Source organism: Eulemur rufifrons, chromosome 15 (genome assembly GCF_041146395.1).
Source record: "Eulemur rufifrons isolate Redbay chromosome 15, OSU_ERuf_1, whole genome shotgun sequence".
Classification (NCBI taxonomy): domain Eukaryota; kingdom Metazoa; phylum Chordata; class Mammalia; order Primates; family Lemuridae; genus Eulemur; species Eulemur rufifrons.
In genome coordinates this window covers 101335192-101360331 of record NC_090997.1, presented here as the reverse complement: position 1 = coordinate 101360331, position 25140 = coordinate 101335192, and the positions used below count along the sequence as shown (strand labels likewise).

General features: G+C 46.9%; 1 protein-coding gene across 2 annotated transcripts in view; it reads right to left on the bottom strand.

Annotated features, from left to right (window-relative positions):
* Positions 1-25140, bottom strand: part of TMEM181 (transmembrane protein 181) — a 69651-nt gene that overhangs the window by 33245 nt on the left and 11266 nt on the right. For both annotated transcript variants that reach the window (XM_069489182.1, XM_069489183.1), the window contains exon 2: positions 3585-3688. In XM_069489182.1, the coding sequence (XP_069345283.1) occupies positions 3585-3688 (104 nt within the window). The remainder of the gene's footprint in view (positions 1-3584; positions 3689-25140) is intronic.

Sequence of the window (25140 nt, the reverse complement as noted above, 5' to 3'; positions counted from 1 at the left end):
AGTACCCATATAAGTAGGATCATACGGTATTTGTTTTTTTGCAACCGGCTTATTTCACTTAGTATAATGTCCTCAAGATTCATCCATGTTGTAGTATGTGTCTGAATTTCCTTACTTTTTAAGGCTGAATAATATTCCATTGTATGTATAGACCACATTTCATTCATCTATCATACACTCAAGTTGATTCCACAATTATTGTTATTGTGAATAATGCTGTTATGAACATGGCTATACAAATATCTCTTCAAGACCCTGCTTTCAATTCTTTTGAATACATACCCAGAAAAGAAATTGCTAGATCAGACAGTGCTATATGCATGGAATATCCTTTTCCATTCTTTCACTTCAATCTGTGTCTTTGGATCTAAAGTGAGTCTCTTGTAGGCTGCATATAGTTGGATCATAGGTTGGTTTTTTTAGTCCATTCTGCCAATCTGTTTTTCAACTGGAGAATTTAATCTATTTATATTGAAAGTAATTACTGATTAGTAATTACTGTCATTTTGTTTTCTATATGCCTCATAGCTTTTTTGTACCTTTTCTAACATTCTGAAGTTTTAGCACTAACTTGAATTTGTACCAGCTGAACATCACAGTATACAAAAACTCTGCTCCTTTAATAGCTTCATCCCCACCTCTTTCAATTGTTGATGTCACAACTGGAACAAAACTTATTTTTATATATTGTGTGTCCAAAAACACAAAATAATTTTTAGTGCATTAATCTCTTAAATTACGTAGAAAATAAAATGTAAAGTTACAAATCAAAGCTACAATACTAGCTTTTAGACTAATAATTGGTTTTCTAAAAAAAAAAAAAAATTAGTCTTCTAAATCATGTAGAAAACAAAAAGTGGAGTTATACACCATTAAAAAATACAAGCTTTTATAACTGCCCATGTATTTACCTTTACTAAGATCATATGGCTTTGAGTTACTGTCTAGTGTCCTTTCATTTCAACATGCAGGACTCCCTTCAGCAATTCTTATCGGGCAGGTCTAGTGGTAATAACTCCCTCAGCTTTTAGCTAGCACGGTCTTAATTTCTCTATCACTTTTGAAGGACAGTTTTGCCAGATACAGGATTCTTGATTGACTGTTTGTTTCTTTTAGCTTTTTAAATACATCAGCCCATCGCCTTCTAGCCTCCAGAGTTTCTAATAAGATATCTGCTGACAACCTTGTTGAGGATCCCCTGTGTGTGACGAGTCATTCTCTCTTGCTGCTTTCAAGACTGTCTCAGCTTTCCACAGTTTGATTATAATGTGTCTCAATGTGGGTCTCTTTGAGTCCATCCTATTTTGAGTTTATTGAGCTTCTTGGATGTTTACATTCACATCTTTCATCAAATTTGGGATATTTTCAGTCATCATTTCTTCAAATATTCTCTCTGCTTTTGTTTCTCTTCTCCTCCTAAGACTCCCAAAATGTGTATGTTAGTCCACTTCACAGAGTTTCACAAATTCCTTAGCTTTGTTCACTTTTCTTCAGCCTTTTTTCTTTCTGTTCCTCAGATTAAAATGTTTACATTGTCTTCTCTTCAGATTCACTGATTCTTTCCTCTGCCTGGGTCAAATTTTTCTTTGAACTCCTCCAGTGAATTTTTCATTTTAATTGTATTTTTCAGTCCAGAACATCCTTTTTGGTTTCTTTTTAAGTTTTCTATTTCTTTATTGATATTTCTATTTTGTTCATATGCTTTCTTCTTGACTTGCTCCACGTCTTCCTTTAGTTCTTTGAGCATCTTTAAGACAGTTGTTTTAAAGTCTTTGTCTACTAGATCAGATCTGCTGTACGGTCTTATTCGGGGACAGATTCTGTTGGTTTATTTTTTTCCTTTCAACAGGTGATACTTAACTGGTTCTTTGCATGCCTTGTGATTTTTTTGTTGAAAACTGGACACTTAAATCTAATAATTTAAGTGTCATGCACAGACACATATATATGCATATAGAGAGAGAGAGAGAAAAAGAAAGACTGAGATATCTACCTCCTCTTAGTTATGTTTCTCGGAGATCCCTAATAGAGTACTACTCTATGGGAAGAAGGAAAGAAATGTGGAAATCCTGACATTGTTTTTCTTATCTCAGCTTTGGTGCATCACTCTTCACTTCTGCAAGAGTGGACAAGGTTGAATATAATCCTGGATATCTCAGACAGAGAGTAACTTAAGGAAAAAGAAGTTGGCAGAGATCCCATTGAGACTGGACACCATGAGAATACTAACGCCTCCCCTACCAATATTAAAGGATAGCTGTAAAAATCAAGTAAGATAATGGATACGTCTCGTGCTGTGATTAATATACTTTTTATTCCTTGGCGACTTAATGGGAAGGAAAAGAAGTTGGCTACGGCTGCTACTGTCACCATCATCATCTTCATCATCACCATCAGGTAAACAGCACCTGCAGAGCCACACTCTCCCCCAGCTTCCGCAGTGCATTCACCAACCCACGGGTCAGGTTAGGGCAAGAAACCAGCCTGCTGAGGCACAAATTGCCTCTGGGACATGTTGGGCCTAATTGTCATTCACACTTCAGTATTACGTGCATCAATTAAACACCTACAGGAAACCACCTCACTAAAAAAGATATTTTATTTAAGACAAAAAGGAAGAAATGAAGGAGTAATGGATCCTCTCTGACCTAAGTCAGGCTCCTGGTTGCCTGCCCTTTGGATAGGACTGAAGAGACTGGGGTTTCTGGGAACCTTGTGAAAACCACTCGGCCTTTCCATCTATAAGAAAGGGGGTTGGCCTAGCAGCTAGGGTCAGGGTTATGGATTAAAAGGATTTGTTCTGTAAAATTTGGATTCAGTCAAAAGGCCATACTCAAGTATCCAGAAGGCCACATGTGGCCAACAAAGCCGCAGGTTCCCCACACCTGGCCCAGATCATTTCAAAGGCATTTTTGAAGCCAAACTTGTTATGACGTGGCTCTTCCCTCAAACAACATGCTGTGGGACAGCAGGGCACCTCGTGCCTGAGGACCAGGGAAAAGGTGGTCTGTAGCTCCCACCCGGCATGACCGTGCTACTGCCCAACGCTCTTCTCATGGCCCTGCCCAGGGCTCAGGAGGTCACCAGAGCAGCCCCCCAGGTCCCCTGCAGCCACCCCATCCTGTGCTCATGGCTATCACCACCCTCCCTGCCCCACTCACTGCACCATAACTTTTACATGGCCTGTCTCCCCCATCAGGCAGGGGGTTGGGGAAGATGGTATAGGTGGGGCCTGGTGCACAATAGACTCTCCAGAAATGTTTGCTTGGCCAATAAAAGGTACATGGTCAAGGCTGACGCATGCTTCCAAGCTGAACTTGGGCCCCTCGCTGCCGTGCAGAGCATAGCCAGGGGTACTCGGGGCCTGCTCACTGCACCTCCCGCAAGAGAAACAGAGAGGCAGCTAGAAGTGCAGGGCCGGGACCCCCATCAACCCTGGGGGTTCAGGGAGGGGCGGCATTTCCCCCCCGCACTGGGGCCCTTGGCCAGTGAGAGCAGTAGGTGCAGCTGGGCTGGATGAAAAGCAATACGCCAAGGTAGCTGTAAACAGCAAGATGATTAAAAGATTAAAAACTGAATCTTACCTCTAATCCCGACAAAGACGGTCAGGCCAAAACAGATGAAGAAGACGACAAACACGAGGACAAAGTGGCGCTTGGAGAGTGTGTAGAGTCGCATGGGCGCCAGCCTGAGGGCAGAAGCCAGAAGGTGAGGACAGTAAGGGGGATGGCCTGGGGTCCCCAAACCACCAACACCACACAGGCCACTCAGGCTCCCACCTCCCCTGCCTACCCCTCACTTGAGAAGCAGACCTGCTCTGAAACCAGGTGACCTTCCCTGACAAAACAGCCTCAATGACCTCGGTGAGCACTTCAGGTCATTCCTGTGTGTTCTGGGTCAAACACTCCGTGGACAGGGCCCCAGCCACCCTGGCCCATCCGTGGCAGGCCAAACCCATCCCTCATGGCAGGAGAACGTGCTTTGGCTGCTGTGTTCACCATGGCACATTTCACGCCACAGACGGGGTGGCCGGACCCCTCTACACACACCCCCACCTTCAGTGCAACCACTGAGGACCCGAACCCACATGCACACAAGCACACAGCTTAACGTGAGCTCCACCACCAGGCCCAGACTGGAAACTCCAGGTCCCACAGTGACATACTTTTCCACCAGGTGTTGCCCCCCGGCGCACAGTCTTATGTTTCCCGTCCAGTGTCCCTCATAAGTTCAGACCCCTCCCTCATCTTGGCCTCCAGTGAAGAACAGCTGGCCTGACCTCCCAGTGGGAGCCTGCTTTTGATGCATAGTTTTCTGATTTACATCTGTGGTCCCCAACCCCCAGGCTGCAGCCTGGTACCAGTCGTGGCCTGTTAGGAACCGGGCCCTGCAACACCAACTAAGCTCTGCCTCCCCACCTCCCTGGTCTATGGAAAAATTGCCTTCCTTGAAACTCAGGAACCCAGCCACACGGCAGGAGGTGAAGCGAAGCTTCATCTGTATTTATAGCCACTCCCCATTGCTGGCATCTCCACCCTCCCAACCCCTACTCCCACCCCACCCCTCATTGTCTGTGGAAAAACTGTTTTCCATGAAACGGGTCCCTGGTGCCAAAAAGACTGGGGACCACTGATTCACACCAATACGGAAACCCCCTCAAAGGATACAGCCTGACACCCTGTCAGCCACCCCCCCCCCCGCCCCCGTCCAGGTGGGGATCATTTCTTTTAGAACTCCCTGTATCAGGGGCCACACACAAAAGAAAAATCTGTAAAGGACCAGACGATAAATGCTCGAGGCTTCGTGGGCCACATGGTCTGTCGCAAGACTCAGCTCTGCCTTACTTAGCAGCACAGGTATCATGTAACATGAGTGTGATTGTGTCCCAATTAAACTTATTTACAAGAGAGGTGGTGAGCCTCTTGGCAGGCAGTTGGCCGACACTACCCTATACCCTGAAGAGGAGACCCACAGAGCCAAAGGGATGAGCGGGTGGCTTTGGGTTCTGCTTTGTTTTCCATGTTCTTTGCAGTCCTCGCATGTCCCCGTCTTGGGGGCTGAGACAAGCAGGAAGGAGTCTGACCACTTCTCATACCCCAGGACAGGTGGCAACAGGCCTGCCCCAGACCTGGGGAAAGGTTATTTACTTTATGGTTCAAAGCTCACAGGAGTACGAGCACACCCCCTCCGCTTTACATGCCGAAGACTCCAGCAGCGGAGCAGGAAGTCAGCTGCTTGGCCGGACAGTCTCAGGGCAAAGGTGAGGCCTGTGAGTCACCACTGCTCGGACGTGGCTCTGCTGGCGCTGGGGCCCGCTCTCCCCAGCAGGGCCTGTACAGCCACCTGGGCCATAGACACACTACCAAGTGCACTTTCAGACCAGGGGCGCCGGGTTCACTGGATGACGGAACCAATGAAGAATTAAAGAATGAGTGCCTTCATGCTCCCCTCAGGACTCGGTCCAAACACGGACCACAAACGAGCCTGCCAGGCCTGAGTAAGGACAGCCAGTGAGGTAGGTGGCCCGACCCCAACTAGGATCTGGGGCCTGATGGATTATAAGAGGCCTGGGAGCCTTAAAGTACTAGAGCTAGAAATGACCTCAGGGAAAAAAAACCAACCCCTTTCTTCAATTTACAGAAAGGGAAACTGAGGTATGGAGACAGTGGACATGCCCAGGGTGCATAGCGCTGCCCTTTGGCGGTGCCTGCGCTCCCGGGAAGGGAGCTGCAGAGATCCAAACTCCACGAACACCCCCAGGAGAGCCCGCGGAAGTGGAAGCTGGTGTGGGAACAAGCGTCTCCTCTGTCCCTCCCCTGGCAGCCCAGGCACCAGGTCTGTTATTATACTTAGTTTCTTAGCATGGTGCATTTAATACATTTTTGTTTTAACACTGCAGAAGGGAAGATTCCTAGGCAGCTGCACAAGGCATTTTCACGTTGAAAAAAAATTACACAAAACTCAATGGGAAAAATGGGGAAGTGCACGTAAAGTTTGGAGTTCAGTTAAAAGCACCACACCGGTGTTGATGTCTTAGTTTGATAAATGCACCAGGTTATGTGACACGCTCACATTAGGGGACAGTGGGTAATGAGTGCGCAGAAACACTCCATGCTCTCTTTGCCCCTCTTCTGTAAAGCTAAAATTGTTTTTAAAATTACACAACGTCATTTGGTGAGCTCTTCCATTAAACTATTCTCAGGGTGGCCTGTACCCTGGGAGCAGGCATGGTTCCGAGATGGAGAAACACCGAGAGCTCCCCAAGCAGAGGCTGAAAGCATGGAAGAAATTACTTGCAAGAAAAGAAAAACAGAATAATCACACTTTAAATTTTTTTTTTTGAGACAGAGTCTCACTCTATTGCCTGGGCTAGAGTGCCGTGGTGTCAGCCTAGCTCACAGCAACCTCAAACTCCTGGGCTCAAGCAATCCTCCTGCCTCAGCCTCCCGAGTAGCTGGGACTACAGGCATGCGCCACCATGCCCGGCTAATTTTTTCTATATATATTTTTAGTTGTCCATATAATTTCTTTCTATTTTTTTAGTAGAGACCAGGTCTCACTCTTGCTCAGGCTGGTCCCCAACTCCTGAACTCAAACAATTCGCCCGCCTTGGCCTCCCAGAGTGCTAGGATTACACCGCACCCAGCCACATTTTAAATTTTGATTTTTAAAACACATTATTGACCCCCTACAAGCAGAGTTCTTTAGCAGATGAGAAGGAATGCTGGAAAAGAGACATTAAGAGCAGCAAACCACATACCCAGGCTCAGAAGGCTCGATAAAATCCATTGTCTCCCCCTCCTTCAGACTTCCACATAAATGTAACTTATTAGAAATTTTCCTGGTTTAGCAATAAAGTTGCCCAACACAATGGAAAAAAGACATGGAGAAAAGCAAATAACCCCTCTGCCTGAGCAAACGTCATCAGGGCATAAGCGCCCGCCCCGCGCCAGGCTCATCAGAGGGAGGGGTGGGCAACAGGCCTTCATTTCCACTGTCTTCTTTTCCTGACAAGCAGCAAACCTTTCAGGCACCCTCACTCTAAGAGGCCTGGGGTCCAGAGACCCTCCCCAGCCTGCGGGGCTGTCGTGGGCCCAGCGGCAGCCCCAACACAGGCTGATTCCGCAGGGCAATGCCTTCCCCTCTGTGTCTCTTGCTACTCTCAACTTCCGATCTATATTTCGAATCAATCATAGATCTTAAACTGTTGCTCACAGTCAAAACAACAAACTTTGAGAAGCCCACGTAAAGACAAGAGAAGGGAGGGAGGGGTCTTTGCCAGAACTGACCCGGCCCTGTGAGAACAGCTCAGTGACTACAACTGCAGCGTGTCCCCAGCTGCTCCCTGTCCTGCACCAGGAACCTGGTTACACATCATGCTGAGATAGATGCTCACGTGTCTCTAACAATCCAGACAACCTAGACAGACCAATGGCAAGTCTCAGTGACCAAGAGCACCTGTCACCCTCTCTGACCGGACCACCAATGGAGGATATTTCTGTAAATGCTTAGAGGCATGACTGTGAAAGTATGCGTGGCCTACAAGGAGAGGCCCAGGACCCCAGTGCCTTCCCTCTGTCCTCATCTCCACCTGTCCTTACCACACCCTTCGTGAACATCCCAGCCCCAGCTTCCGGGCAGCCCTCGAGTGGAGTCTGCAGTCCCTGGCTGATCTCCTGGTTCTTCTGCAATTATCCTTCCTGCCTTCAGGAACCATCCTCAGCTGCCCTGCATACCCACCAGAAGTCCTAAGTATTTCATGGTCAAAAGGTTTAAAACTGCACTCATTAAAAAACAAAGCAACATAAATGAAAAACCTGCCTCTACTCCCCATTTCCTGCCCCTCCCCTTCCTCCCTTCCCACATCCTACAACCCGGGGCCACCCGGGATGCCCCTCTCGTTCATCCAACATGCCCAGCAGCCAGGAAGAGGTGGGTCCTCGCACCTTGGCTCCTCTTTGCTCCCAGCACACCAGACCTGCTGTCCAGGCCCTTGAGAACTCCCGCCAGAGTCATCATCATCACCTCCAGATGCGCCCTCCTTTGTGGTTACTACAGCACTTTCCACAGCCTGGCTCAGCGCAGAAAGCCTACCATGGCTCCCACAGCCAATTCGATCAAGGTCCCTCAGATCCTTCCCCATAATTCCCATCCCACCTTCCTACAGTCATTACAATACCCTCTGGGGTAGGTGCCACTGTACCCCCATTTCACAGATGAGAAAGCTCAGACTCAGGTAATTTAGGTAACTTGCCCTGGATCACAAAGCTACTAAGGGGCAACATTCAAACCCAACCGTCAGACTCCACAAATTCAATTCTACCATGTTTCCCAGCATAGTCAAGCCAGACTCCAGACTAGCCCACTCACACATTGTTCTGCTGATCTGAAATGCTCTCTCTTCTCCCCAGCAAGCCATCTAAATCCTACCCAGTGTTCAGGGCTCACCTGTGTGACCCACCTTCTCCATAAAGCATTCCCTTGACACTCCATCTCTCACGGTGCCCACAGTTTTAAACCACTACAGCAGACGTGGTTGCTCTACACAGCAGTGCCTGACGACTCAGTATCGATCAATCTGCATGGGCGCCAGGCTTGGTACAGGGTAGGCATTCAAAAAACATCTACTGCACTCAACCTCCATTAGCTAGTTCAACAAAAGCATTTGTCTAGTTCCCTCAAGTTTGTGATAAGATGGTAGGGAGCAGGGAAGGGGCTCCCCACTTCCCTATGCGCCCAGGCCAAGTCAAGCATACCAGCTCTCTTTTTCTTGATGGGACCGTACGTCAGTTTTCCTGTCCAGGTCCATGTATCTTTTCACACTAGGCATCTAATACACAAACTTGAAAATTCTAGCCTAGCTGGAGGCACCAGGCCCTCGGAAGATGTTTCAAATGCAATGAAACCGACTGTCCCTTGAGAGTCCCCTTGGACTCCTTGGGTCCCTTCTAAATTAATCTCACTTTCATGGGTACTTTAGAACATTATGGACGTATTTCCTAGAGAAACTAGAAACACCTTTACTGGAACACCTACTCCAAAAATTGAAGCCATGATCCAAATTGTTGTAAGCCCTGCCTTCCCATCTTCATGCATATTTATAACCAATTCCCAAGGGACTGCTTCCAAGTAAGGTGGAGTCTGTGGTGACATCCAACTCACAAGAGAAAATAGCTGGAGAACCGTTCTGCAGATTTCTCCATAGCCACATAGTCTATTATACCCCTGGTACACGCCTGTGCCAGGCTGCTCTTCCCTTCTTTACTCTCATTCCCTTGGTGATCTCACCCTGGCTCAGGCTTGAGAGGCCCAGCCCTCTCCCCTCAACTCCAGGCCCTACTAAACTGCCTACTCCACACCTCCACCGGGATATCAAACAGGCACCTCATATGGGACACATCTCAAACCAAAGCCCTGATCTGCCTTCCCTGCAGCCTGCCCTGTCTCTGGACATGGCAAGTCAGCCTTCTTCCTGCTCTGGTTGAACAGCCCAGGATGGAGAATGGAAAGACAAGACCCAACTCCGTCACAGAGACCTGGAGCCAGATTAACCCTGGCTATGCCACACCTCAACTTCTGGAGGCCCCTGTTGTTTAGCAAGGTCAGTTCAGGATTTTATGGTGGGTGCTCAGTGGTTCACACACATCCACGCCTCCTCCCAAACTGGGGCCCCCCAGCCCCTCCACCCCATGCCGGCACTGAGCGTTACAAATGGTGAGCGTCCGATAGCGTTTGACTCCTTTCATTTGTACTCATTCTTCCTGGTGTTATTCTATTTTCCTCCACATTCTACTGTTTTCCTTGTTATGATAAATTACTGACCACTGAATTGCAAAATGTAAATTTTTGTCTCAGCCTTGTCTTTCAGTGTTGTTTGCAGCTCTGGCCTCTGCCCTCTTCTGCAAACCAGCCAAAGCACCTCTAAGCTGCCTATGTCCAGGCAGCCTTCTGCCTGGGACCACGGTCCTCGAGGCCACACATGCTGGGTCAGGATGCCCCCTTCTTCCCGCCCAGTCAGCCAGAAAGCCGGTGGCCCATCAGGTCGGCTGAGCGCTGCAGAATCACAGCAGCCTGCATTGCTCCGCCCACTCAGTGCTCCTCGCCCACGCGGCCTCCTTCATTAACAGAGCGCTGGCAAGGCCAGGCGGGCGCCCAGCACTCAGCGAGCCCCACTCACCAGAATGACCACAAAACAGACACAACTGGGGTGAGCAGAGAACGTGGATGAACGCCTCAAGGCGCTGTCTGTAATCGATACAGATAAAGAGCCAGGAAGAAAATCCAAGCACCAATCGTGCCACCCTTTACAGAACCCCAGTGACACCAACAGCAGAGCGTGAGAGGGCATCGCCCAGCAGGCCAAGCTTGTCAGAAAGACAAAGTTCATCTCATTTCAGCAAGTCACTAAGACAGTGGGCAGGGAAGCTGGAAGTATTCCAGTGTTACAAATTTTGCTGTTTATTCAACTGATACCCCAATTTCCCACTTTGGAAGTTAAGAACTGGGATCTGAGCAGTGGAAAAGAGCTTTAAATCTCCCAGCCTGTTCTCACATTTTAGTTAAGATTTTTTTACAATCCTATATAAAAATAATCTCTCCTCCTTTGGTCCAAAGCGCCAGCCCGGTGCCTGGCAGCCTGGCCCCCACTTCTGGATCACATAACTGTGGACAAGCAAAGTAGCTTCCCAGGGCCTCAGTTTCCTCATCTGCAAAATGGAGACAAGCGGTGGACTTACAGAGAAATAATAAAGTGCTTAAAACAGCGTGGTAAGAATGTAGCAAGAACTCAGTCATCTAGTTACTAGAAAATAATAGTTGTGCTTTTTCTCCTCCCTCTACCTTTTATTTTTTTAAACATCTCAGCCTTCACTCTAACAGCTCTGCAGATGTGAAGTCTTCCCCTCAGCCAGCTGGAGGGAAGGCGGGAGCTGGCACTCTCGAGCACCTACTTAGTACCAGGCTGGGCACTTCCCTGCGGGCCAGGTCTATCACACATTTTACACTGGGAACACAGAGGCCGGGGTGGGGGAGATACACACGCCGAGGTCCCAGGCAGCAAGAAGTGGAGGTGGGATTTGATCTCACAAGCACACACCCAGCACTCGGGGGGGTCAGGGCGGGAAAGGAGGCCTGCCACTCCCTCACACTCACTCTTGGGCCTCTCACCGAAATTTCAAGTAACCTACCATTTAATGGGTTTTCAGAAGAAACTTCTGAGGGGAAGGACAGAGTAAGAATCTGAAGTTTCAATCAGCTAAGTTGAATATATTGCAAATAATTTTTTTTAGCTACTCAAGAATTAAGTAGGCTTCAAAAAAGCCATTATGTGAACATTCAAGGCCCAACCATCTCAAAACACAATTCAATGAACAATGTCCCAAGCTCCTCAAGGAACCGTGAGTTCATGTATATCCTTTCCAGGCCACAAGCCCAGTGACTCACGACCAGGAGCGTGTTGGTTAGGTCATCGAATACCCTGCCCAGGCCACATGGAACAAGGAAGCAGGACAAGAGCTGGCCAGCAAGCCTGATCTCGGTGCAGTCAGTGCCAGCCCTGGGAGCAGGGCTCCAGCCCAGCTCCAGGCAGCGCAGCCTCGTGGTTAAGGACCTGGGCTCTGGCGGCTGACTGCTTGGGCCTCTCCTCTGCTGACCAGCAGGGTGACCTGGGACCAGGTACGTCTCAAGAACCATAAAATTCAGGAAACTGAGGGACCCGACCACCCAGCACTGCTATGGCAATTAAATGAGTTATTACACGAAAGCCCTTGCTAAGCACCCTTAACTGCCAGCTGCTTCCGAGAGCGTAGAGCACAGTGGTCAAGAGTCCGGGCTCCAGAGCCAGACTTCAGCTCTGAGACTTAGTGAATGTGACCTTGAGAAGCTCACTTGACCTCTCCATACCTCAATTTCCTCATCTGTAAAATGACAAAATTCCCCATGGGAGGGTGCTGTGAGGATTCCATGAAATGTATGTAAAGCATTTGTAACAGAACACGGAACATAGTAAACACTCAAGCAGTTATCTTTTATTATTTCTGCATATTATTTTGGTTCATGGGGAAAAAAATTCTTCTGAGCGCCACAATCCTAAATAACTCTATGGCTGCAGGAACAGGATACCGACCCAAGCCTGGTGTCCCCTCAAGCGCTGGGAAACTCAGCAGGCCTCAGACCCTGAAACCATAGCAGGGCTCCACCGGCCTTCATTTGTCTGCGCCATGCTTTGCTGCTGGTAGAAGAGGGGTCTAATTAATACACTTCTACACTTAATTGCCCCTAGGATGAAAGAGACATGTTTGAAGGGCCAAGCAAGATACACACGAGACTTCAACTATATTTAAATTTGCAGAGAAATGCTACAGTGAGAGCAAAGCAAGAAATGAACGTGAGAAAGTCTCAACTCTGTGTAGCCCTGTAGTTCAAACAGGAAGTCACATTACAAAATGTTTGAGACACATCCTTGAACTCTTGGCATCTCTCCTGTCCCTGGCATTATCTGAGAAGGAATGGAGTTTGCAGGAAACTTCAGGGTGAAGCTTAAGAACTGAGAACTCTTTCTTCTAGATGGTTATGATGGACTCGCCTGCCTTTTTCCTTTTTGTTTTTTTTTAGAGACAAAGTCTCACTCTGTTGCCCAGGCTGGCGTGCAGTGGCACGATCATAGCTCATGGCAACCTCCTCAGACTCCTGGGCTCACGTGATCCTCCTACCTCAGCCTCCCGAGTCCCAAATACAGGTGCGCACTGCCACGCCCGGCCTCTCCTGCCATTTTTAAGCGAGTAGGCTGGGAGGTAGCAAGGGCCAGGTTCTACAGTGGGACCACCCCCCACCCCCTAAGCAGTGCACTGAGACTGCCTCTGCTCCTTCAGGCAGCTCTATATTCTCCCATTCACTCCACCTCCTCCTTCACCCCAGCACTGGCTTCTACTGCCCAGCTTCTCCTCCTGTGCCCACTCTTCTCACATTCTCACCTCGGGGCTCTCAGGCACACCGGCCAATGAGAGCACCGTGACCCCACCAGGCTCCTGGGTCCAAGACACGCTTCAGATTTTCAGGTTTCTTAGTAGACTTTACCAGCTACCAAAGACTTTTTCAGTTTCCAGGTGAGTGCCTGGAATGTTGGCCACTAGTGGCTGTCTGACCTCCAGATACCCGTATCACCCTCCCACCCCCTTGTTCAAGCAAGCCTGATGCACTAAGCACCTACTCACAGTGGGGATGCACTAAAATCAAGCTGTGGTTTGCTAGTCAAGTTAACACCTTCCTGTGATCTAGCTCCCCATCCTGTAAACACTGTAGTCCCCAAACCCTGGGCTTCAGGGGGTACCGATCCATGGCCTATTAGGTCTATGGCCTATTAGGAACCGGGCGCAAATCACTGCCTGAGCTCCGCCTCTGCCTCCCTCCACCTCTGTGGAAAAACTGTCTTCCATGAAACCGTCCCTGGTGCCAAAAACAATTGGGAACTGCTGCTGTTAAGAAAGGGCACAGTCCTCCAGCAGGAGACCGGGAGCCCCATCCAGGCCAAGGCCGACACACCTCACACTCCCCACCTCTCTATTTGCTCCTGAAAATGCTGACAACGCCAGGCACACTCAGAGCTGCTGTGCAGATCCAACATAAGGTATGTGACAGGACCCCCTAAAGCACACAGCTGTCACTCTGCTACAGGGCCACAGCTCTACACCGTTCCTTTGGTATTCCGACGGGTGCTGGTCACATAGACCACACATGAATGCCGTCCCTGGAGTTGTGCAGAGGCAGTACTGCTAACCCACCTCCACCTGGCTTTCAATTAAAAGAAAGACCTCTAAACATCCACCTAGATCTGACATTTTATGCCAGTCAGGTTTCCTAAGATGCGCTAAAGTGACCAAACAAAGAAACTTCTAAAGAAGCAGAAGGAAAAAAATTGCCCTCTGTCACAGATTCTTGCATTGAGGCAACACCCCTGGAGTTACTTCCCTGACCGTGCGCACAGTCGGAGAAGTCAGCGGAGGTCCAGTGCACGACCCTTCTGCCTCTGAGACCCCGCGGAAGCCCAGAAAGCGCACAGTCCTGGCCGAGGCAGCCTTCAGCGCGGGAGCCGGCCCTCCAAACCTCCTGCGGCAGGCGCAGTCCGCGCCGCCGGGACACTCCTTCTCCGGACTTTCTGCAGCTCTGCCCAGGGCTAAACCCCCTTTTAACGCCGTCTCTTTCTTTTCCCTGTGCCCCCAGGGAGACACCCAGGCGACTCCGAGGCGTCAAAAGCAAGCTTTGGGGATGGCGTCCATGGGGCCCTACACAGGTATTTCCTCGTTAAAACCCCCGAACTTCACAGAGGTTCGGGGCTAAAAGAGGTTCGTAAGGCCCAAAGTCAGCAGACTGTACAACTCATAAAACTCGGCATCCCAGAGGTGCAAAGGGCTGCGCGGCTCCCCAGTGCCCGCACCACCTCGCCCCGGCGCTCGGCCAGACCGCGGGGAGCCGAGCGGGCGCCCGGCCCTTCCGCCGAGAGCTGGCGGGAGGGGCCGCCGCCCCGCAGCGCGAGGCCGCCCTCAGGCGGCGCGGCTCCCTCCGTCACCCCGGGCCGGCCGGGGCGGGGCGTCCCCGGCTCCCGCCTCGCAGCCCGGGCGCGGAACCCCAGCACCCCCAGCCCGTCTCCATTTCCGACTCTGCCCCTCGGCCCCGCCGGCCCAGCGCGAGCCCCAGCCCGGCCAGCGCCGCCAAGCCCCGCGGGCCCCTCCCCGCCCCCAGCTCCACGTGGACGCCCGGGCCCCGCACTCACGGCTCCATCTCGGCGCCCCGGGCCCTCGGCCCCGGCCCGCGCGCCCCGAGCCCGCCCGGCGCCGCGCAGCAGCCGCAGCCGGAGCGACGGCGGCCCCGAGCGGGCGGCCGCGGAAAACTCGTCAGAGCGCGACGCCGCGCGGTCACGTGCGCGGAAGCGGCGGGCGGCGACCGTGGCCCGGCTTCTCTGCCCGGGGAGCGACCCGGCTGGCCCTGAGCTGGGGCGATCGGGAGAAGGAGTGACTGACCGTTTGTCCCCAGGGGAGGGAGACAGCACATTCATCCATTCACCCTACTCCTTCCAGGGCGTCTTAGGGCTGAGCTTGGGCATCGGGAGTGCCTGAATGCTCTGCGGCTGTCTGAAAAACACTATGGGTGTCTGCATTTTTCTCAGGAGAGGATCTGTAATTTTCCATATTCCCAAAGAGGCTTGTGACCCCATAAGATTAAAAGCCCGGGCAAACCTCTGCCATCCTCAAGTGATGACAGAAGTGGTCCCAGCTCCTGCTGGTAGCTTCTGCAAGTCGTTTCTAGACTACAGCCACCCACAATGTGCAAGTTGTCCATCCCAAGCTCTGGCCCTCGGGAAGGATGCAAGCGGATCCTACATGCCCCAGAGCTGAAACTGTATTAATAATTGCTGGTGCAAGTCCGGGTTCTGCTAAGGCCCTACAATAGGAGTATCAGGGGCTTCTACACACTGTGACCAGATTAGCTCACCAAAAGCATTTTCCCGATTTAGGATCTTGGCTCACAGTTCTAAATTTTCTGTACTCAAGAAAGGATGACAGCCAAGGTTTGGATATTTCTGAGATTCTCTTTGGAGCATTAGTCAAAATGTCCGTGTCCGCATGTTGCTGTGGGTTTAAAGTCAATCAGCATGAGGAAAATAAAGGACTCTCAAGCTTCCTTCCTAACTATCCTCATTCATTCAGTAAGCTGTCAACAAGCTTCCTATGGGCAGGAAAGTGCCAACTTAAATAAGAAACAGTTTCATGCCCTCAGCCAGTGTACAAGCTAAGTAAATTACCAAAAATAACTGTGACGAGCACAGATTGCTACAGTGAGGAAAGGCACCTAACCCGGTTTGGGGTGATGGAGGGCAGGTAGAGGAGGTAGGGGAGAAGAATGCATAGTGTTTGGGCTGAATCCTGAGGGTGAGGTGGAAATTAGGAACTTGGAGAGGAAGAGGGGAGATACCAAGCAAAGCGGCCGAGCCAGGACACCAGGTATTAATGACAAGAGATTCCATTAGCACTCTGAATCCTAAACCGCAATTCTTAAAAGGATAACAAAAGATTATTTCTTACGTTCTTTTCATACACACTCCGAGGGAAAGAGCTCTTCATAGCAACAACGCCGGGGAACACAAACTCCAGTGTCAGCAGGGACAGGCAGGTAACAGGGGTGCAGGTCAGGGGGTACTATGAAAACAATACGTGCAACATTTAAACAGGCGGCTGCCACTCAACCCTTTGGAGGAATGTGAGCCCAGTGTGGCGAGAGTCTGACTTCAAATATGAATTTTCATGTGATACCTTCTGTTAAATTAAATTTAGGCCTGCAGATGCCTGCATACTCGAGCCCTCGCTTGAGGAACTGCCTGCAGCCTGGCACAGTACATAAAATAACTGACAGCCTAATTCAGGAGTTTACTTTTATAACAAACAGCTGAGTCTCAGCCAATGACAGCAGCGGGGCTTCAGGCAGTCCCGGGGGGCCAGCTGACTCAAATAAGGCAAAACTCTGAGCTGTAACCACTTAAGCTGTCTCTGAACCTCAAGTCTACTTTCTGTCCATAAACGATGCCTGACCACGTTGCAGCCCTGGAGTTCTTTGAACCCGTTCTGCTTCTGAGGGCTGCCTGATTCTAGAATCACGAATAAAAGCCAATTAAGATCTTTACACTAAATTTGTTGTAATTTTGTCTTTGACAGCTCCAATTCTAACATGTTGGAAATGAATTCAAAAAAATATTTTAAACCCTGAGAGAACTAAACAAAATGCATTTGCTGGCCACATTTGCCCAGAGGCAGCTAGTTTCTCCCGCCAGTCCAGAGCAGCTTTATCCAATGTAGAAATCCCTGCTCAGTGACCCTGTCAGCTGCCTGGTCTCTCCTCAGACATCTCCAGGGAGAGGAAAGTCTGTCCCCCCCAGGGCCCTCGGCCCTCGCTGCTTACATATGATCCAAACCACCACCTCGAGACTCCTCCCGTCTGCTCCCCTGGGCCTGCCCAGCAGCACCTAGGTCAGCTTGCGCCCTCTCTCCCGACCCTTCTTCGAGGATATGAACATGGCAACTGCGTCCCCCTCAGCTCCTCTTCTTCTGTCACACTTTTTCTCATTTATTTGCTCTTCAACCATTAATTGAGCGCTCCGCGTGTGCCAGGCACTGCCCTCAGCTCTGGAAACACAGCATGAATAGACAAAGTCCCCGTCCTCCTGGGACTTACCTTCCAGTCCAGGACAATAATAACCCAAATAACGACTTAATTGCAACTGTGATAGAAATGGGAAAGAAAGGTGCTGTGGACGTGTGTATGAAAAGGGGAGAGGGACCCAACATATTCTGGGCTCCAAGAAAGCTGATCTGATCTATCAGCCATATTTCTCTCATGACACATCGAGATTCCTCCACGTTCACTTCCAGGCCCTCTCCTGTGCGTGCTTCTTCTGGGCAAGTTGCCTCCAGCTCAGACGAGCTTCATTTCAGGTGAGCTCTGTATCAGCGGAGCATGGGTTCGTGTCTTGGCAGCTGCAGCCCACTCAGCCCATCATTCCATTCCCATGACGTGTCCTCAGCTCTCCACTCAGGACACACCGTGGCACGGGAGTAACCAGCATTTGCTGAGCAGCTGCAAGGCTTAAGGCCATGAGCCAATGAGTTCTCTGAATGCCTTGATGAGTTATAAATGGTCATTATCCTCATTTTATAGATAGGAAACTGAGGCCTAAAACGGTGGAGTGATTTTCTCAGGGACTACTGGTAAGAAGCCAGGACAACCTGCCCCCAAGCCCATGCTCTTCCAGGGCTAGTGCCCCATGCACTGGTAAATGCAACAGGGACGTGGTAACTAGCAGGGGCTGGGTCTCTTCAACCACAGAGTGACTCAGCCTACACTTATCAACTTTGTTCTTTTTTAAAAAGCCTTCTAAAGTCCAGATATACCATGTCCATAGTATTCCTCAGTAATCCCATTTAATTGGGAAATTTGACCCATGTGTGTGTATGTATGTGAAACCCTACTCTATTCCACAATGAATATACATCAAGAACTAGATTGGTCTGATGCCGCCTATTCTTAGAAATCCCTACTCATACTAATGGTCATTTCATCTTCTAAGGGCCAGAAAACCATCCATTTAAATAATTCATTCTACAATAGGACCAAAGTCAAGTCTACCAGTCCATAGTTTGCTGACTCCTACTTGCTGCTATTTTTCAAAGTTGATAGCAACTCAGGAGTCTCATTTGCAAAAATCCTTCATACCCTAGGAAATCAATTATTCCAAGGGACTCAAACTCACTTCCTAACTTAACAACATTTGTCTAACATTTTGTAGATATAGTCTTGTAACCTCCTCACCTATCATAGTAATGTTAATAATGAATAACGCCTAACATTGAGTATGCATACTCCATTAATAGTTAGGAACTGAGTTAAATAGGAATGAAATAGAAACAGCTTATTCCAATTCTCCCTAAGCCATTGTCTCAGTCCGCTTGGGCTGCCATAAAACAGTAGCACAGAGTGGGTGGCTTACATAAAAGAAGTTTATTTCTCACAGTTCTGGAGGCTAGAAGTCCAAGATCAAGGTTCTGGCCAATTAGGTTTCTGGTGAGGGCTTTCTTCGTGGTGTGCAGATGGCTGCCTTATCACTGTGCTCACACGGCCTTTCCTCTGTACCAACAATTCCAATTTCCTATTCTTCATTCCAAGACAGGAAAATCTCATGGCTGCACTGCCCCTTAACCACAGTTGTAGCTGATGACAGTTGATCTTTGAAACAGCTTTTGGCCTGTGGTTTCGACAGCTCCTGGACACTCATCTTCAGGTGACTCGTCCTCTCTCCAGTAAGCAGAGCATGAACTGAAGTGTTTAGTCCGTGGCTCAGATCTGTCACCACGCTGCCTTCCCTCATCATTTGAAGAAGGGCTTGTGCCTGGCTGGCCCAACTGCTGCAGCAGACATGGGAGCTTACTTCTCAATGACTCCTTTACTCATAAGAACTGACCACTAGAAGCAAGAGTCTAACTCTTATTCGATGCTTCAAATGCTTTATCTTGCTCATCAAGTTTAGTAACACCGGGAACAGGCATTCTTCTGCTCAGCAGTTATTGACAGTATAAGTAAAGCTCATATTTTTGCTTTCTTGTCATAGTATTGGTTCCCATCATTTATTACTGTATAACAAACTGCCTTAAAATGTAGTAGCTCTATTAGTTTTCTATTACCACATAACAAATTACCCAAACCTTAGCGACTTGAAATAACATTTGTTATCTCAGTCTCTGTAGGGCAGGAATCCGGTGCAGCTTGACCGGGTCCTCCGGCTCAGGACGTCTCACAACGCCACAATCAAGGCCTGCAGTTATCTCAGGTATGACGGGGAAGGATCTGCCCCCAAGCTCACACATGTGGCTGTTGGATTCAGTTCCCCATGGGCCGTGGAGGCTGCTCTCACTTCTTTGACACGTGGCATGCTCTCCACAGGGCAGCCTATGACATGGTAGCTTTGCTTCATCACAGTGAGCAAGCAAGAAGAGCCCGAGAGTGAGAGCAAGACAGAAGTCACAGTCTCTTATAACCTAATCTCCCAAGTGGCATCCCATCACTCTCGCTCTATTCTGTTCATCAGAAACAAATCACTTGGCCCATCCCACATTCGAGAGCCGGGGATCATGCTAGGGCACGAATACCCGGAGGTAGGGATGCCTGGGAGTATTTGTGTCACCTACCACAATGGCTGGAAAAAACTTTTATTATTTCCCATGGTTCTGTGTGTTGACTGAGCTCAGATGGGCAGTTCTTGCTTGGGGTCTCTCTTGAGAACGCAGTCAGATGACATCTGTCACTGCAGTCATCCACAGGTTCAATTCTGCTGGTGTCTTAGTCCATTTTGTGTCGCTATAACAAAATACTTGGGGCTGGGCTGGGTAATTTATAAGGAACAGAGATTTATATGGCTCATGATTCTGGTGGCTGGAAGGTTCAAGATTGAGCAGCTGCGTCTGGTGAGGGCCTCAGGCTGCTTCCACTCATGGTGGAGAGCAGAAGGGGAGTGGGCAAGTGCAAAGAGACCTTATGGTGAGAGAGGAAGCAAGAGCGAGGAACTAAGGAAGCCAGACTTTTAACAACCTGCTCTTGGCCAGGCATAGTGGCTCATGCCGGTAATCCCAGCACTTTGGAAGGCCAAGGCAAAAGGATCACTTGAGGCCAGGAGTTTAAGACCAGCCTGGGCAATATAGTGAGACTCTGTGTCTACAAAAAAAAAAAAAAAAATTTTTTTTTTAAACTAGCCAGGCATGCTGGCATGCAGGTGTAGTTCTAGCTACTTGGGAGGCCAAGTTGGGAGGATCACTTGTATGTCCGAGAGTTTCAGTTGATAGTGAGCTATGATTGCACCACTGCACTGCAGCCTGGCCAACAGAGCAAGACTTTCAAAAAAAAAAAAAAAAAAAAAAACCACCCGCTGTTGCAGGAACCAGGAACTAATCCATTCCCAAAAGAGCAAGAACTCACCCCCACTGAGGGCATTAATCTATTTATGAGGGATCTGCTCACGATCCAAACACCTCCCACTAGGCCCCACCTCCCAACACTGCCACACTGGGGATCAAATTTCAACATGAGTCTTGGCAAGGACAAAGCACATCCAAACTATAGCAGCAGGACATGCCTGAGCTGGGTGGCGGGAAAGCTAGGGGCAGGCCAGGCAGTTTCCCCCATGTGGCTTTTCCAAGTGGCTAGTTTGGGCTTTCTTATAGCTTAGAAGTCTCAGGACAGTAAGACTTCCAGTGTAGTGGCTGATTTCTTCTAGAATGAATGCTCTAACACACCCGGACAGAAGCGGCAAGGTTTCTTATGACGTAGCCTCAGACGTCATTCAGCATCACACTTGTTGGTAAAAAGAGAGTGAAGACCAGCCCAGGTCCATGAGGAAGGAACAAAAAAAAAAAAAAAAAAAAGAGCATGAATCCTGAGAGGTGTACCATCTTTGGAGACTAGCTACTGTGAAAGCTGTCAGAATTAAAATGAAGTCATTTTAAAACAAAATGAAACAAACCTGACAGGCCAGGAATTGTAGCTCAAGCCTGTAATCCCACCACTTTGGTAAGCCAAGGCAGGAGGATTTCTTGAGCCCAAGAGTTTGAGACCAGCCTGGGCAAGATAGCAAGATCTCATCTGTACAAAAAATAGAAAAATTAGCTGGGTGTGGTGGTGCATGCCTGTGGTCCCAACTACTCAGGAGGCTGAGACAGAGGATCCTTTGAGCCCAGGAGTTCAAGGCTGCAGTGAACTGTGATCACACCACTATATTCTAGCTTGGATGACAGAGCGAGACCCTGTCTCTAAAAATAGATTTTAGAAAACAAATAAACAAAAAACCCTGACAAGTAAAGCCAGAGAAGATCATGAAGAGAAGGGTTCCATGCACAAATGCCTGATAACAAAAACTATCACAGAAGACTCTACAAAAACCACAACCTTGCACAAAAACCACTGCAACTTTATACTCCTATGAGAACATCTGCCCAGCAACTGCCTGTCTAACTTCAGACTTACATCACCTTTGGTATTTATCCTTGTAGCCAAGGATAATTATCTCAAAAGAATTATGTAATCCTCATTTTATTCAGAACAAAACAAAAACAGAAACCTTTGTCTTTCTTTACCTCCCTGACTACGCACATAAGTTACTATGGAATGTGTGTTCTCACTGCAATGCTTTATTCCCGAAAAAATATAAATTTCTTTCAGAGAGCCTCTCTCTGTTATTTGGGTTGACATAAACGATGTCAGACGTGAGATCTGGGAAGGAGGAAATCGATGATTCTGGGAGCCGGTGACTCACTTGAGCCTTTGAGCACCTCCCTCTCCTGCTGTGATCCGCCTCCTCTCAGGCCAAGCCTCTTTCTTTTTGGGGGAGGCTTTTGATACTATTTGGGATTAATTTTGGTTAGAAGGCCACCTTAATAAAGGAGCTTACATCCCTCTGGGGATGATAAAAGACTTTTTGTCTATTCTGACAAGTCCTTTTTGTTAGAAAGACTTTCTGGTTTGAGTAGTCTGGTTTCTATGGAATTCAAAGTCTGCCTCTGAGACATGTCTTTTCTGGTGAATTTACTTTTGGTTCTTTCTGCATGCCGAATTGAATATTTTGTTTGATCTGCATGCCTGGGTTAAAATTCTGCGAACACTCTGATTTTGGTTTAGTTACACGTGTCTGTGAATGATTTGGCTCATTTCCCCTGCTTGTTTCTGAAAGTCTTCCAAGAGCAAAATAAACATTCTAAATAGTGGGCACAGGATGGCTAATTAAAAGCCACTAGGGTGGTCACTGCCATCTAAAACACTGATCCAAACTCCTGACATTCTCTGACAGAATTTATAGAATTTTCTTTGCTCTCAAGTGATTAATAAAAAATGGAATGGAATTATCATTGTCATGCCAAGTTTCCTGGGAGTCCAGCTGGCTACATATTCCAGCTTGTTCCCATGCACATTTTTAAACTAATGGGAAAATTACATTAAGGAAAATTCAAAGTTCAAATGATCATTATTCAAACTCTTGCTAAAAAAAAAAAAAAACACCCTGCAACTATAGAGTTAACATGTAGAGGCTTCTAAGTTCTCTCTCTCTTTTTTCCCTATTTACTTTAAATCTGTTGACTTTTCTACTGTTGAGATAAAACTCACTGCTTGTGGCATGCCAGCCAAGATTTTTTAAAAAAAGTTTTAAAGAGGTTTCAAATCAACAGTTTTACAAATTACAACAGCTCTGTGGTAAGCAACAATCTAGACTTAAGAAACATCTCTTTTAATGTAAATTTAGGTTTGCCTGACTAACAACTGCTTAGGGTGATGGAAAAGTTAATTGAAGGATGGATAGTATAAAAGGAAAAAAAACTAGATAAATGTTTATAACAGGCTCACAGATCAAACAGGTGAGAATCTTGAGCTCAGAGCAGTAATATAAAGTAAAAATGGCTTTGTCTGTCTGTCACACAGGGGCCAAAAAGAAAAAGCCAAAAATCAACCTGCTACGATGCCTCCCTGCCCTCCTTGCCTAGTCAAGCAGACAAGGTCAGCAAACAAAGGATAGATTTGTTACTAGTCCAGGGCTATGTGGAGATTCTGTTTTCCTTGTAAGTCAGCCAGTCCTAGCTAAAATATAAACATTGAACATTTAACCCTAAACTCATTTAAAACTGAAAACAGAAAAGAAAAAGAGACAGGTAAAGAAATTTTTAAAAACCAAATTGCTTTACCCAAAATTTTGGTCCACAGTCTCCATTAGCTTATCCATCAGAGCAAATAAAGTTTAGCTGTGTGAATGGATACCAGTTTTGTCAAAAATACAATTTGGATCCAACTGTCTTTTATAAGCCAGTGAGGTTGCATGTTTTACTGTCTCATGATCAAAATCTCAAAATGAAACCTATCAGATCTTCATTTGAGTGTGTGGATATATGTTTAGTTATGTTTATACATATGTATATGTATTATGTTGTGTCTACATGGTGAAATCTAGTGTGGTCCCTTTAGAAACTGTATTCAGATTGGCTTAGATAAATGTGCATTCATATAAAATACAGTAAGTCCTCACTTAACATTGTTGATAGGTTCTTGGAAACTGTGACTGTAAGCAAAACAATGTAGAATAAAACCAATTTTTTTCTCATCAACGTTATACTAAAGCAACATTGAACGAAATGACATTATTGGAGGATCTGCTGTATATCATTTCACTCAAAGTCGCAGTTTCCAAGAACCTACAAATGACACTAAGTGAGGACTTACTGTCTACGAATTAACCCAAGTGCCTTGTAGTTCATGTGACTTAACTAAATCCTTAATAAATAAACTGGTTTTAATATTGTTCGTAAAATAAAAATGTCTTCAAATTTGTCAGCATATATTTTTTCCTGGATTTAATGGTCGGACAGTTTTATATTTGTCTCTACTAGATGTTTTAAGGTGTCAAGGTTTAATACAAAGGTTATAAAACTATAAACCCAGCCTAAAACAAAATGATCTTTTTTGTACAATTTTTTGATAAGTAAGACTAATTTATATGTTGGTTTAATAAAAACAGCTGTATCTTCTCAGTTATTGACAAAATACTTGTACAGTTAACTATGAAGTTTTTACTTAGGTGAACACCTGATATTCATAGGATATAGAAATGATTAATAGAGAAATAAAATGATGACTAGCTTTGCCTAATATCTCAGTTTTAATAAGTAATCTAGGTATAATTGTTAATAATAAATAAAGTAAATATAAATGGAATAAATGTTTATAAATAAACTTTTTATGAAATTTAAAATCTTAATGTTATGTTAAATTAAATAATAGGTACTCATCAAATGTCTGGGCCGTTTCCAAATAAGATTTAAAAAACTAAAACAAATTGATAAATATAAGTTTGTTCTTGGCTTCTTAAATTTTATAGAAAAACTATTAATATATGTGGGTCTACTAATACAGATAAAAATTATGGACTAAAAAAGCAATGTTTTCCTCCAGTATAACTCCAGTACAGACTCTTGGCTTTTCCTGATGTGTCTGAATTATTCCATGTAACAAGGAAACTCTACCTGCTTTTACTTTTTCTAAGAGCCATGCATTCCCCTGCTCAAGGTACCAATTTTCTTGTTTATATTCCTTTATAATATAGTGTACACTCATAATCTGGAACACGTTCTTCCTGTGTCTGATTAAATTTGACTACCTTGTCAGCAGGCTCAACAGATATCTAAATGGGCTTTCCGCAGGGAAAAGCAACCACATCACTGGGGGGTTTTCTTTACTTTTATGGTAACTGGCCTAAAAAAAGAAAAAAAGAAAGAATTTATATTGCATTAGACAATTTCTTGTGTTATCTTTATTAAGTTTTTTATTACTTAGGAAAACTGAGCTTTAAAAAGGATAAGGTTTTTTAATCCACATACCTTTTGCATTGCATTTAAAGTCTTTGATTATCACTCTGGTTAAACAAATGACTTATTACTTCACAGTGACCTATGATCCTGTTTTGAGCAAGTGTTTTAAACTTTTTGCCATCTTTGGCAGGTTTTCCCAGGATCAAAGTTCTCAATTAAGTCTTTTGACCTAAAATTAACTTTGTTATTTACCAGTTGAGCC